The sequence below is a fragment of the Theobroma umbraticum genome, unplaced genomic scaffold, assembly GCF_002168275.2.
Source record: "Theobroma umbraticum cultivar Fairchild unplaced genomic scaffold, ASM216827v3 scaffold_44.0, whole genome shotgun sequence".
Classification (NCBI taxonomy): domain Eukaryota; kingdom Viridiplantae; phylum Streptophyta; class Magnoliopsida; order Malvales; family Malvaceae; genus Theobroma; species Theobroma umbraticum.
In genome coordinates this window covers 4,344,623-4,360,127 of record NW_018397255.1, presented here as the reverse complement: position 1 = coordinate 4,360,127, position 15,505 = coordinate 4,344,623, and the positions used below count along the sequence as shown (strand labels likewise).

General features: G+C 33.5%; 2 protein-coding genes and 1 non-coding gene across 3 annotated transcripts; 2 read left to right on the top strand and 1 right to left on the bottom strand.

Moving 5' to 3' along the window:
• Positions 1-5,015: 5,015 nt before the first annotated feature.
• Positions 5,016-5,089, top strand: TRNAI-AAU (transfer RNA isoleucine (anticodon AAU)). The gene has a single exon. It is a non-coding gene; the product is annotated as a tRNA-Ile (tRNA).
• A 602-nt stretch (positions 5,090-5,691) lies between these two features.
• Positions 5,692-7,993, top strand: LOC110429369 (ras-related protein Rab11A). Its single transcript, XM_021445382.2, has 2 exons — positions 5,692-6,125; positions 7,251-7,993. The coding sequence occupies exons 1-2, from the start codon at positions 5,893-5,895 to the stop codon at positions 7,693-7,695; spliced, it is 678 nt and encodes a 225-aa protein (XP_021301057.1). The 5' UTR covers positions 5,692-5,892; the 3' UTR covers positions 7,696-7,993.
• Positions 7,994-8,550: 557 nt separating this feature from the next.
• Positions 8,551-14,966, bottom strand: LOC110429367 (uncharacterized). The gene is made up of 15 exons (XM_021445380.1): positions 14,727-14,966; positions 14,531-14,619; positions 14,359-14,425; positions 14,146-14,261; positions 13,465-13,531; positions 13,311-13,359; positions 13,068-13,153; positions 12,591-12,856; positions 12,445-12,500; positions 12,285-12,370; positions 11,317-11,409; positions 10,554-10,866; positions 9,712-10,337; positions 9,182-9,416; positions 8,551-9,102 (listed from the first exon to the last, which is right to left on the bottom strand). Exons 1-15 carry the CDS (start codon positions 14,898-14,900, stop codon positions 8,858-8,860), a joined length of 2,568 nt encoding a protein of 855 aa, XP_021301055.1. The 5' UTR covers positions 14,901-14,966; the 3' UTR covers positions 8,551-8,857.
• Positions 14,967-15,505: the final 539 nt, after the last annotated feature.

The following is a 15,505-nucleotide window of genomic DNA, read 5'->3' as shown; positions in this document are numbered from 1 at the left end:
TGGACCAATAGATCAAAATTTTATCTCTTTTTTTTTTACAAATTATAATATTAAAACTTATAAACTTCATCTATAATTATATATATATGAAATTAATAATATAACCTATATGTTATAATTATTTATATCAAAATTTGTATAAATAATAACTAATTATAAATAATATGTTATAAAATCTAAGGTGATAGTTAATAAACTTATTAACTATAATCATATAAATAAAGTTTATTATAAGTTATAGTAATACTTATGTATATATCAAATATATGTATATATATATAATATTACATTATTATATATATAATTAGTGATACAAATTATATGTTAAAATGTTTTATATAATTATATAAATAAAGTCTATTATAAGTTATAATAATGCTTATGTATAAATCAAATATATTTATATATAATATAAGACTTTATTATATATAATTAATGGCATAACTTATATATTATAATATTTTATGTCAAAGTTTGTATAAATAATAACTAATTATAAACATTATGTTATAAAATCTAAGGTGATAACCAATAAAGTTATTAAATATAATCATATAAATAAATTAAGATTATTATAAATTATAGTAATGCTTATGTATAAATTAAATATATGTATATATGTTATATTTATACAATTATATATATATATTCATAATATTTTATATTACGAAACATTACTAAGATGTAATAATTATAACATATTAATATGTAAGATATTTACTATCATATCTTATAATATTAACATGTAGCTTATATAATTAAAAATATATAACTTACAATTTCATATTAATATAGATTTGTAAATAAATAAATAAAATTAATATTAAATTATTATTATTATGATTTGTATACATACATACAATACCTTAATATATTTTAAATATATTATTAATTAAGTTTACTATCAATTCTTCTTAATATATAAAAATATATTATATATATTACTATATATATAAATATATAAAAAATTAATTTGATTTTTCAGATAGATTGATTCAAAAATTTTAAAATCGAGAACTGATCATAAAATTAATTAAATCAAATACTTTGAACCAATTGATCAAATGGACTAATTAGATCGAATCATTTTACCTAACTCACATTTGATTTGAGTGAGTTATTGGTCTGAATTGGTTTTGCTAACCTCTAATGTCTCATAAAATAAAAAAAAATATTATAATATATTTCATTTGTAATTTATAATAATGTGCAATTTGTAATATTATGTTAATGCATTCAAATGTGTTTTTATGCAGCTTAATTTGTGTTGTTTGAATCTTTCTTAATATTTTTGCGGAGTAGCTCAATATTTTTTAATAAAAATAATAATTTTTAAACAAAACTTAATATTAGAAATATTTATTTATATTAAGTAATTAATCATGTCAGTTCATGAATTCAAAAGGAGTTGAAACAATCTGGTCAACTTGACGTAGCCATCAACGACGTTGACTGGTTGGCTAATCGTCAAATTCCGCAAACCAAAAAGTCTACAAAGTTGGCTTGGTGGAAAAACTTGCTAGAGTTTCACTGCCTATCGTAATCATATTAAAAGAAACTGTTGGGAAGCGCTGGTTCCTCGCTAGTGCAGACCGCATTTTCCCTTCTAGAGCCATTATCCATTAGTGGACTTTTCGATGATTAATACCAAGAAGAACTAAACATTATTTGGAAACACGCTACCCAACTGTTGTTAGTCCTGGCCGCCGCCTTCTTATGGCTTGGAAATTTTTACCCAGCTTGCAAATTGTAACCCCAACACGAAATGCAGAGAGCGACGCAAAGCAAACCTCCAAACTCTGCGGACTGTAAATTCCCAGCCAAGGCTCCAAAAGTCCAACTTTTCAATTTATTCCACATTAAATATCGTAAGTTTTCAAGAGTCAAATTTAGATTTTACATAATACTTCTATCGTTGCTGTCCCTCACAAAGGGTGCACATATTTTTAATTGTGAGTAATTAATATTCTTATGGGTGCTTTTGCTCTTTATATGTGCTTTTATTTTATTTTTCTGTAGTTGAATTTATTTTATTATCTTATTTTACTTTCTTTTATTTTTAGTCAAATTGAATTAAATATACAGTGGACTTTGGGGCTCAAGCTTTCAAAACCCTGTTGGATTTAATAAACAGGTTGATAACAGGCCCAATATGATTAAAATTGAAATAGAGCGGATCAAAAACTAAGACTAATAAGTTGAAATTAAAATAATCTAAACAAAGAACATTCTCGAACACAGAGGAAAAATGAGAAAATAGAAAATTTTGAAAAAAAAAAAAAGAGTACCAGCACCCCAGAGGGCAGCATTTTCTTCCTCGACCTTGCAAAAATCCTAGAAATTAATTTTCCAGCAGCAGATTTTCAGAAACCCAAAAAGTCTTTTTTTTTTGTATGAAAATAGATTTAGGTAGATAAAAAATAGGTTAATAGAGAATTTAGTTATAATATATGTATAGGGATGAAATAATAAAAATAAGGAAAAGAAAATTTCCAAATGGTGGAATAATGGGGATAATTAGTAATTAATATTGAAATTTGTTGCATATCAAACACCATTATTACATCATTTAACTATTATGATATATAGACGTATCGTGTGCGTAAATTTAAGCCTCTATGATGAGACTTTTTGAAAGAATTTACGAAGATGGGTTTTTTTTAAAAAATTTTTTAAATGAAAGATACCTTCGAATCCTCCAAATACGATTAAAGAGCTTGAAGAATATTTTTAATAAAAAACTTAAACTCATGTTAAAGTTTGTATTTATAAAAATATCGTTTTTACTTACACATGACTTCTTCGATGATAAAATTCATTCGTTAAATTTGAAAAAATGAGTTTATAGAAAATTTTTTAAAAACCAATCATATCAATCCATTAAAATCCTACCCTAATAAAAAAGGTAAAAGTGTAACTTATTTAATCAAAAGATTAAAGAAATAGTAAAGTTGGAAGTTTGGTTCTTTTCTTCTTTTAGCTTTTTTTATTTTTAAGAAAAAAAGAAATGTTTCTAAGTGACGGTCTGTCATAGGTTAAGGAAACAGCAAGAGTAAAAGTTTCTTTGGAAGCTTCGACAAAGCATAATGGTAAAGTTATCATTTAGTCCTTTATGTTAAAAATTCTCATATTTTGATTTTTTTAATTTCAAATACATTAAATTAATTATAAAATAAGTTTTCAAAAACAAAACTATTGAAATTTTGGGTTTAAAGCATTTAATTTAAGTTTGTTAAGTATAAATGATGAAATTACCATTTTGTCAAAAATATTTATATATATTTTATTTATTTATTCTTTTATGAAATATAAAGTAATTCATAAAAAAGATAAAAATCTAATTTTTACTTATAAGATGTTTGATTAAGCTTAATTGAAAAAAGATGAAATTAACCTTGTCCACGTTACCACTATTACTCTTCTTTACGTTTATATTAAAATTTAGGGTATTACATATGTGCATTAAATTCAGTTTGTATGTAATAAAAGATCATCGATCCCTACTACTTTTAAGAAGCTAACGTGGTTCCAATTTATAAATTATAATAAGATCTCCGTGTAAATGAACAATCAATTAAAGTTGAACTTAATGGCCAGTTGTCAAATTCAAAAAAGAATATAACAAAACAAATTCAAAAAAGCAAAAAATTGAAGTTTCGTGTAGAAGTCTGAATTTAAACACCTTGGAAGGATTGAAAGAATCTCAAGAGGATTTTGTTAGAATGGAAGTTTGAATTTGCAATCCTCGTGCTAAATGGTGATCCTGTGATAGTCACATGATTTTTAATAGTTTTCATATGTGAGCTGTGCATGTGCTTCTCAATGCTTCTTTGTTTTTCCTTCAGCTTATTTTCTTCTTGTTTGAATCTCAACAGACCGTTGGCCTTGATGTTGTAAAAGCCACGTAGCTTCTTTTTATTAGCTTAATCATTTGCCAAATGCTTGTGTACGGCCCAATGCCTTTGTAAATGTGTTAGTATATAAATTAGCTGTTTCAACTATTATGAATATTTCTTTTCTCCAAAATTTTTTTTTTTCGATTCAGCATCATCGTTTACCTAAATCATTTTTTCTTTCAAAACCATCCAATATTTCGATGCATGGGTAAATCTTTGCGAAGCAAAATAATGAGAATGCTATTTCACATAAAAGAGTTGCATTGCAATTTTTCATTCTACTCAAGGTTTAATGGTAAGAAAAAGGGATTATTTTACCTCTAAAATGAAGGTTTTCAAGTTCAAAAAACACCCGCTCCCCATTCTTGTTTATTAAGGTTTTAGATAATTTCACCGAAGAATATGTCCAAGATATTATTAAATATTAATATTAACATTAAAATGGCAGATGTCCAACTTTCTCAAATGACCTACAGGCTACAACTACAAGCTAGGATCAGAAAACCTAACAAGAAAAAAAAAAAACAGAAAGGCTTATATCATGCTGAATTGCCATAGTATTTGGGCCATTTTTGGCAGTGGAATTTTAGGTCTGTCTACTCTTTTATACTGATAACAGAAATGCATCAAACAAGGTAATTTCATATTTATGATTTTGGTTTGTGATGATGGCCCTTTTTTGTGAGTAAACTTTTGAATCTATATATGTCTTCAAAAGTGAATATCTTAGAGAACTTTAAATAACTATGCATACTATCACATTGTCTAAATGGAGAAACGAACATAAGGCATTAATAATTAAAAAAAAAAAAAAGAACTCAAATATGTGAATTCATGCAGGTGAATCCTTTTTTATGTACATGATGTTAAACCTTTTCCATCATTTATTTATGCTAAACCTTTTTTTTTTTGGTTCGACCTACCTTCGTTATTCACTAATTTCATTCAAATTGAATTTCCTTGTCGTATCCCTCACCAATTGTGTTTTCGGTTCGAATTTATCTGGGGGCGGTTGAGCAAGTTTAGCCTGAACGCGGGCTTTGACCCATGTATGATACTCATTAGAACGAAACAAATAATACCAGTGAAATAAAGAGAATGACCATCATTTCTACAAAAGGCCTATTAGCTCAGTTGGTTAGAGCGTCGTGCTAATAACGCGAAGGTCGCAGGTTCGAAACCTGCATGGGCCAGTTTTTCCATTCTTTGTTTATTGCTTCTTCGTTGAGGGTCCGCGTGATCGGTTCTGGGTCTGGCCGTCTAGGACGCCTGACCGTGACTTGTAGAGATCAAAATCAAAATCAAAATCAGCCTTGGTAAGATCAAAATCTTGGGCAGTGGAGTCAGTGTGATGGAGGTTGTTAAAGCAAATTTGACAGAAAAGGCAGAGAGAAAATATATATATATATATATACATTATTAAAAGAATATGGAAAGCAAGGAGCAAAGAGACAACTCACCCGCAACATACGCACAGGGCACACTCCCACCCCACTGACACCGCATCACACATTCATTCCATAGCCTCCCTTCAACTCTTTGTCACCATCCAATACCAATTATTAGTCCATTTACATCCTCTTATCTTCCATCTCCCTGCAGCCTATCTCTTCATGCCACATCATCATTCTTCCGTCCCAAATATAAAAGGCCAATTTTAGAGAAGAACACTTTCTAGATTTGAAGGTTTTCAACATACAATTTAATCCAAAAATATATGTCGACTAATCATTGGATTATCCTCCCTCCTTACTCTGTACCCACATCCACTCAATCCCCTCCTTTACCCTCATAATTAACAAATTTTCTTTCTTGCCATCAATGATTTAGAATACCCTTTCCCTTTGCATTACACAACCAAAATCATAACTTTACCAATTGCCCCACCGCTTCCTCTACTCTCTCTCCGCTATATTTCAGGGTGGTAAACAAAACAAAAATCAAAATCAAGTGGAAAAACAAAGACTAGAACTAGAAAAGAAAAAAACCAAGAGAAATGGCTAGTGGAGGAGGGTATGGAGACCCAAGCCAGAAGATTGATTATGTCTTCAAAGTAGTTTTGATTGGTGACTCTGCTGTCGGCAAGTCTCAGATACTTGCTCGGTTTGCCAGAAACGAGTTTAGCTTAGATTCCAAGGCTACCATCGGAGTTGAGTTTCAGACAAGAACTCTTGTTATTGAGCACAAGAGTGTTAAGGCTCAGATCTGGGACACTGCTGGTCAAGAACGGTACTCTTTTTTCTTTTTACTTGTATTGCTAGTACTATGCTTTTAACTTTTCATGCAAAAAGATATGTTTTTCTTGCTTTTTTTTTTCTTTGGTGAGAGTTTTTTGGGTTTTCGTTTAACGTGCATGTGCTTCTTTTTCCTTGTTCTTTGTTTTTAGATCTGTAGTTTGTACTTCGTAGACAGAATTATAAGCTTGCTAAATTTGTTTGAAAATGCAAACCCAAGATCAGGATTCTAGAATGGTAGTAGAAATATTTTGTTTGACAAGATTTAATGCGGACCGACAAGACATGGTTTAGTTAATGATTGCATTTAGCTGTCTGGATAGTTGGGTGGTGAAAGGTTTTCAATTTCAATCAGGATTGGATGTTTGATGGATGAATTGTACAGTTACTGTTGATCTTTATATATTGCTTTTAATTTAATGATGGGATTGATAAAAATTTACATGGTGCTCGATGGCAATCTGCACCTCAGTTGAATCTTAATGCTTGCTGGTGTCACCGAGTCACCTTTTCTGTGTAGATGATGTAGCTTGGTACAAAGCATTATATCCTAGTAGATTCTTGATCTCATCATATTGGCAACAAATCTTGGCCTAGACATTGAAATTATGTGCTTGTGGTAGCTCGTCCTTGTATAAATGGTTCTGTGTTAAGTTATCTTGCCATGCTGCTAAGCGGGGTTGTGATCTATATCATTTATCTTGAATTTGAGCCCTTTCGATGCAATTATATTTTTTGATATGTACCTCATTAAATAAGTGGTTGATCAACTGCCTGGCTTTGGTAGCTTTTAAACATTCAACCACTTGGTAATGGTTGAAGCAGTTGAATGCAACCCTTGACAGTTGATGTTTAACAAGGTACAATCTGACCTGCTGATTCTGTCCAAGGCACTTGTTATTTAGTTGATGTTTAACAAGGTACAATCTGACCTGCTGATTCTGTCCAAGGCACTTGTTATTTGGTTATGGGGATTCATTTGCCTAATCATATTCCTGGCTGGATGTACAAGTCTAGCCATCTACATAGATTAATACTATTCACGTATATGAGTAAAACTTTAATACTGTTTTATGATCAGTTGATGATTTTGCTTCTTCTCTTATCTTTCATTGAACAGATACAGAGCTGTTACAAGTGCATACTACAGGGGTGCTGTTGGGGCAATGCTGGTTTATGATATAACGAAACGCCAGACCTTTGATCACATTCCACGTTGGCTGGACGAATTGCGTGGCCACGCTGACAAGAACATTGTTATTATTCTGATTGGCAACAAAAGTGACCTTGAGAACCAGCGGGCAGTTCCAACAGAGGATGCCAAAGAATTTGCCCAGAAGGAAGGACTATTTTTCTTGGAGACCTCAGCTCTTGAAGCGACTAATGTGGAGGCTGCCTTCTTAACTGTGCTTACGGAGATCTTCAACATTGTGAACAAGAAGAACCTAGTTGCTGGTGAGAATCAGGGAAATGGTAACCCCGCATCACTAGCAGGCAAGAAGATCCTCATTCCTGGTCCAGCGCAAGAAATTCCAGCAAAGAGCAACATGTGCTGTAGATCATGATTTAATTGGATTTGTCTCCTAATGTCAGTTTCTTTTTTTGCATTCTTAATAGCAATTTTTGAAGGGTGTGGTATAATCTGTTTGTATATTTACATTGCATTAGATTAGTTTGCAAGGGCAGCTAATTAACTGCATGTTCTGAGATGGGGAATAGAAAAACAGAATTTGAAGCTGAGTTGCAGATTGCTTCAATGTTGTTTCTCAAAGTTATATATTTTGTCCATTTATCCTGTTAAAATTATTGTCTTCAAATGGTGTCTTAGAGAGAATAAGAAATGAATTACTTTTAGAATGAGCAGATCTAAATAGCATTCTGGTCGTTATTTAGTTTCCATTTTACAGTTTTAAGATGGCTGCAAAAGTGCTTGACAAGCTGCATTCCGGTACGGCAAATGATTTAGCATATTATTGCATCCCAACTCTCCTTTTGATTTGTACAATCCTTGTATGAATAATTGCAGCGCCTTGTGTTTGTGTGGATAATTGAAAGCTCACGCCTACTGAAATGCCAGAGCCAGAAGCCAGGTCGGTGATTTCATGAACAAAGCATCCAACCTAACCTACCTAATAATACATGGGACAATATGGTACTTGTATGGAGAGAGGAGAAGGTAACTCAAATCTCTAGTGCTTGATGCTTGCATGAAAAGGATGCTCACTTACGCATCATTACTCCCCTTCCGAAATTTGTACCTTTTTTTTTAAAAAACTTTTATTTGTTCATATAACAACAGCAGTACGATTCCTCTTTCCTGATCAGCGAGGTTAAATCAACATGGTATAGTTGAAGACATGGACAGAATCAAGAATTTAACTACAACGCTCTGATGCCTTACCAAAAATTGCATTTGCGTATTACATCAATACAGATTGACAACCTTCGTAAAATGAACCGGTTATTGTTAAAAATATGATAATCCATTATACCCATGGTGACAATAATTAGACCTTCAAATTGCTCAAGAATACATATAGGATCACTAAACGCTCAAAACTCTGTTGTGTTCAACCTATCAGTCAGCACTTTAAAGGCTTTCAAAGTGCTTAAGAGTACAAATAGGATCTCTAAAATACTCAAAAATTTCTAGTGTTTCATCTATCAGCTGGTACTTCAATTTCAGTGTCCTTTTCAGTACCATCCATATCCTGTATTTTCTCTGCCTCAACATTGTGTTCCTCCATTGAGGTTTATGTTTTCACCACTCATGTCCTGCTTTTCATCTGGCTCGCCAGGGATTTCTTGTGCCAAAGTTCCCTTTTCAGTCTCCATGCGTGCTGAAAGCCTTTCTAGCAGTTCCTGGCAGTCAATTGCTGAAACCATCACACTCACACTTGCCCTACCCTTCCAGCAGCCAATGGCTATTGTTGATGCGTCCGGTTGGACACAATCTGATGAGGTTTTGCCACCTACCAAAAAAAGATTAGTATAGGAATCATGTACAGCAATCAGTCTTACAGGCCCAGCAGATCAAATGAAGTTACTCACCTTCTCTCAAAACAATCACACAGCAGCCTAACATCAGGTTTGCTGCCTTCCGACCAAACTCAGCATCAACAAAGTCTGCAAATTTGATTGTTTTATATTGCAAAAGATGCTTGAAATCTGCTGGGGAAGCATGTAGGATTTGTTTGGTAACGTATGGGAGAATCACCGGCAACCCTTCTGATGATATCCGGAATGCACATGGTGCAGAGGTACCTTCTTTAGATGATTGACGCTCCTATTTTTGAAACAAAATCAAATAAAATAAGAAAAGAAATCCTATGTGATTCAAAAGCAAAGCAGGCTATATAAATTCTGATGAAAATATATTTTTGACAAGTGTGGCAAAATAAAGTTAATAATTTAGCTTATCCAAGAAAAGGTTAATAATTTGTCCTTTTCTTACTCTTATATTCAATCTGGAACAAGACATAAATTGGTAACAGACCTAAGAGATGGAAAATAATACTACCATGTTTCTAGAGGTAAAAATCACATGACAGGATTTGATTAAAGAATATAAATATACTCACAAATATCTTCAGACCAACGGAAGTTATCTTCAGTTGCTGTCCCACTTGAAAATTCAGTTCCAAAACATCCTTAACTGACTTTGAAACATAATAAATTCTCTTCACATGGTTAGTTTCGCTGTTTCTACAAACAAGGTGGCCACTAAATGGGAAGGATTCATCAATACCATAAAATGTCTTAATGCTGTTTATTATAGCTTCATCATTGAAGAAAAGAACAGGATCAACTCCTCTCCACTTGCCCTGACTCTGCAACTTTCTCTTCTCTCCAGCTTTTGCAGAATCAATTTTCTTATCAGCAGGTGGCTGAGCTGCCACAGAATTGGTCTCCAGAGCAACTCCATCTGGCCCATCATCAACCAACTTGGTCTCTAAAGCCACTTCTGAGATCTTTTCTTCAGCCTCTGAAGTCACTTTGGAGATCTTTTCATCAGCCTCTGAAGCCACTTCTGAAATCTTTCCATCTGCCTCTGAAGCTACTTCCACGACCTTTTCATCTGTCCCATCTGCAGAACTACTTTCTAATCCATTTATTTCTTCAGCAACTTGATCTGACAAGTTTTCATGCAGTTCATCATTTTTAGTTGACAAATTCCGTTGTGAACTAACAGACTTGTCCTGAATTGCTGCAGCAAGTATTAGGAAAACCATTGTAAATGCCCGATGCAGTAAGGAAAAGTAGAAAGAGTGGAGGAAGAGAATCAAAATCAAATGGAAGCAGCAAATAGCATATCTGAATCAAAGTACAGATGAAACATCTTAGAAATGGCATATAAAGAAGTATACACAACACACTGAAAACCACCCATAGATATAAAAAGAAGGGGATGATTGTGAATTACCTGCCAAAGGAGATACTTTGTGGAGAACAGCAATGAAAAAGGCTCCTGTGTTCTGATCATGAGGCACTATCCTCATGCAGCATTCTAGTGGGAGATCAGAAACTTCTTCCTCCAAATTATCCAAAGAAGAAACAGGATCATCAGGCTGGGCAACATCTTCAGAATTTCCATTCTCAACATTCTCACTCTTCTGGCTATTGTCGGTTGGATCCATATAATTTCTGCCAGAAGGGAACATGCTGGGAACAATCCCATTTCTGTGGAACTTGCGAACATCCTGATATGATGCTAACCAGACTCCCTTATCACGTACCTGATGCACATGGTAAAAATTTGACATCACATGAAAAGAAGAAAAAAGAAATGCTGAAAGTTGAGGTTTTTTATACAATAGTATACCATTGTTATTAATTGGTAGTTACTTTATATTGGTTTATGTGGGTCTGGAGATCTATTTTTCACGTCTACACAAGGTTGGGAGCACATATCAAACATAAATACCCACAATATGTATCAAATGAAACCATTACCGACTATTGCCATTGATAACTTAAGGAATACATATGACACATTTGTTCCGACATGAGGCACCATATATCAAACTTGGTTGCATCCTTAGATACAAGGTGAAATGCATGCATATGCACACGGCAAAACACAGAAAATGATGCAAAATCAGAATTTCCACTTGTGTGACTATGGCATTCCAAAATTTCAGTAGAATGGAATACCCAAGAATGGATTTGCTGAAAAGGTAACTAACCTTCCACTTTCTAAGACCTGGGCGACGAATTAATTGAGGCAGCTCATTTGAGACATCAACCAGTTCAACAGACCCTCCACATCTCCTTAAAATCTGAAGCAAATAGGAAAGGGGAGTCAATGGGAAAAAAAAAAGAATATGTTCAAACAGGAATGGAAAATCCAGCCAAATTAAAGGATGAGGAAAGAGTAAGATGAAGAAACTAAAGAAGAATATCTCATATATATTGATAGCAAAAATTGGCTGCAAACTGTAGGAGTAACCATTCAGACCAGGATTGCAGTAAAAACTTCAGAACAAAGAAACTGAAAACATACAATTAAATTTAATATTATCTACTAAAATACTTTAGTTTAAATATATAAAACATAAAAATACATGTTCAGAGTAGAACATCTTGTCAAATGCCAGAACTGAACACCTAATTCAAACTCTAGGGCACTAACTAGTGCCATGTTAATCTTTTAGTATCACTGGCATGACTTTATCGATATAACTTCTCACCAAAGATTCATATTGGAGGGATGAATTATATTTATCTCCTTTCAAATTTATATCTGACAACTAGAAGTTGCATTTTTTCATCTTTCTTAAAATTTATGTGGTTCTGACATGGTTGATTATCTTCATAACATTAGGATCCTTCTTGGGCCTTCAACTTTCATTTTAATGCAGCTCCAGCACATTATTTTTATTAGATGTTATTCTTTTCCTAAGAGGAGATGATATTCTAAATCTCTGACGCAACTAACATCAGTATGCACTACATTATTAACAAAGAAGGTAAAGCAGCAAATGTACCATGTTGAACAAAAAAGGACAACTAAATTTCCAAAGGGTATATATGGGCCATTATGAGCTAAGATTAACAGCACTAAATTTAAAAAAAAAAAAACAAAAACATTTTATAGGAGATATTTTAGTTATTTTAAATTTAGTACTTTTTACTTTCACGTAATATACATTACCTCAGCAACCACAGCTTCATTTTCAACTGGATTCATTGAGCAGGTTGAGTAAACCATTCTTCCACCAACTTTTAACAGAGATAGACCTGCCACAATGCAACAGTTTAGAGACTGCAACATCCACTCAATTAAAAATCCTAGGTCTCCAATAAATTGATACCTCGCATGGCAATGTGAATCTGTAGGCAATGAAGTCCATTGCCCATTCCTCCGTTCCTGTATAAATACACACAAATATAATCTAATGAAATGTGACATTAACAATTTAAGAAAATGTAAAAGAGGAAAGGGAAGAGCAACACAAACCATTTACGCCAGATATCAGGAGCCTTGCGAAGAGTGCCATCGCCACTGCAGGGAACATCACATAATACACGGTCAAAGAGAAGTTGATTAATGCTCGGCTCCAACTTATTCATAGTTTCTGAACCATTTGAGATATTTTTGTGGGAACGGCAGCCAGGGAAGTGTTGACCCTCATGATTTGTGACTATCAGGTTAGCGGTGCACATTCTTTTTGTTTGGTGGATGAGAAGGTTACATCTTTGTACATCAAGATCATTTGCTAGAACCTAACCAAGAAAAAGACAATGAAGAATTAGTTCTGCATACAGAATAAAGGGTAAAAGATGTTATCAAAGCAGGCCAAAAAGCTACCCAAGAAAATTAACAAGCACATCAAAATCTACCAATTCATAATCATTGTAAAGTGAAGATAAACAAGACCAAGTAAAACCTAAAGTTAAGAGAGGAGACAAAAGAGATAAATAAAAGCAAACAAACCATGCCATCAGGTAGAGATCCTTCTTTGGTTGAGTGGTGTATAATCTCCAGCAACTGAAAAGTTTTCGAACCAGGTGCTGCACACACTGCATAAGGGAGTAGCAGGTATAGTAACTCTATTTCCAAGATTGATCAGATATAGCTTCTTAGTTAAAATTAAAGGTGCAGAAAGCATGGCTGTGATTTTTAGAAAGAAGACAAAGAACAATATAAAGCTATCTGAATGCATCATAAGTTGCTTACTATCAAGTACAAAATGATCTGGATGTACATCAAGGAAGAGAGGAGGCACCTGCACCACAAACAATTGGAGAATATTGTTTAAAAACAAAACCTATTGAAACTTCCCAAAAAAATAACAGAAAATTATAAGAATTAGTAATTTGAGTCCACCTACCATGCTGACAGCCTCTTGTCTACTGATGTTTCCAATTTCGGTTTCAAGTTTCAAAAACTCATGAAACCTGAAAGTTATTTAACCAAATCGTGAATCGACCAATGACTATATGATAATAAACGAAACATCACTTGAGTATGGAAACATTTGAAAGAATACCGGACAGGTTGGACAGGATGCAGACATACTTAGTAGCCAACAAGGCACCAACTTGAGAAAACAACCACTTAGAAATCGCATCATAGATATAACAAGTAAAAAGTAGGAAATGTTGAAATGATGAAAATATTCATTTCAGACATCCTTGTTTCTTTTCTTTTCAAGTTAAGATCATAATGGGCTGTTGCCCCAACAGCAGATCTGCCCCTAAGCATGTAGCCACAAAATATAAGAATGTATTCATCTACAGAATATAAATAGATACAAACAGAAGGACGTAAGCATTTCATCTTTATAAAATTAGCAGCACTTAACTAACCAGAGTTGGTAATTTGTACAATCAATATATAGAACTATGTATTAATCAGGATTCTATGACAGCTGAACCCATTGTACAAATTTATACACCATAAAATTCAAGATCAACAAATACCCATACCCCAACCGTAACTAAGGCATTATATGAACACCATGCTTTTTACATGAGATAGATGATACATGATTATGTATAATATGACTTACCTCTCAAGAGTTTGGTTTTTCCTTATCTGCATGCGTGAAAAATTCGATTGCCACCCAAGATTATCAGGGTACCAAGGCAACGGTTTGATAGGCTCCAAATCACTCCCTTCATTAGCCTGCAAAAAAAGAATTATCAAAAGCCAAAAGACAGTTACTTAGTAACACCATAAAAATTAAGATATCCTAAACACAACGTAAACCTATGCCACTTACTTCAGCTTGAAGAGATTTCATAAAGTCATTCTCTAATAGCAAACGAATATCCTCACAAAATTGGCTACTGCAAAGAAAATAAGGAAGATATTATTAAGCAAACAAATGGTTTTTTACAGTCAAAACTCAAAACCAAATCTTCATAAAGTAAAAAAGAAAATGAAAAACCAACGTGGAATTAATTCGGAAAGCAGCAGGCAATGGTTTTCTAAGCATTTCCATGAAAGCATCCCATTCTTCAGGTAAAACAAGCCCTTGTTCCTGCCGAACAAAAAACAGCACAAAAGCAATGAAAAACAATTACATTAAAACATTTCCATTTTCAAACATGTAGATGAAATAAAAGCTTACAAAAAGATAAATTTTACTTTGTAATATTCATCAAAGGAAGGGTTTTGGGTGGCAAAAGGCTGCCAAGCTGTATTATTTGAGCTGGGGTTATTCGGGTCAGATGAAGAATCAGTTTTCGGTCGTTTCCAAACATTTTCTCTGCTTTCTTTGAAATGTTTTCTTTGAGTACGAGACCCTCTTCGACCTCCCATTGTTTCTGCTTCTTCTTTTGGATGGTGGCCGCCGCCGAGGTCTTAAGAGGGGAGCAGAGTGTTGGATTTTTTATTTTTCTGTGCGTTTTCTTTCTCCCTTTCTTTTGTCATAAAATCTGGGCTTTCAGCATAGCCCATTTGGTCCTGTCTAGTCTGAGATGAAATCCAGGCAACTCGGGGCCTGGGGGGGGTTCATTGATAGGCTACTTTTGCAGTTCGTATAGGTAAATGGCTAAGGCCCATGAATTAAAAAGTTGGGTTGAGTTAAATATATATCGGCCTGCTGAAAATTGGAGTTTGGACTACACGCTCTTCACGCCTTAAACTCCGACGCCATCCGAACATCTCCACTGCTGCTTGTGTAAGCCTGCACTTTTCTTCTATTTTTCATCCGCTCTGTTACTGCAACTGCACATCTCATGTCCCATGGTGAATCTCTTACAGATCATTATTTAAACAACCAAATGACTCCAAGACCCAACAGTTTTTTACACCAAACGATAATCCAATAGTTCAATAAATATAATTAAAACAAATCCCATATCGTGCAAATGTCTAAAGCAGATTGTCAGTTCTTACTCTGCCAACCTTAAATCCTTCAGGAA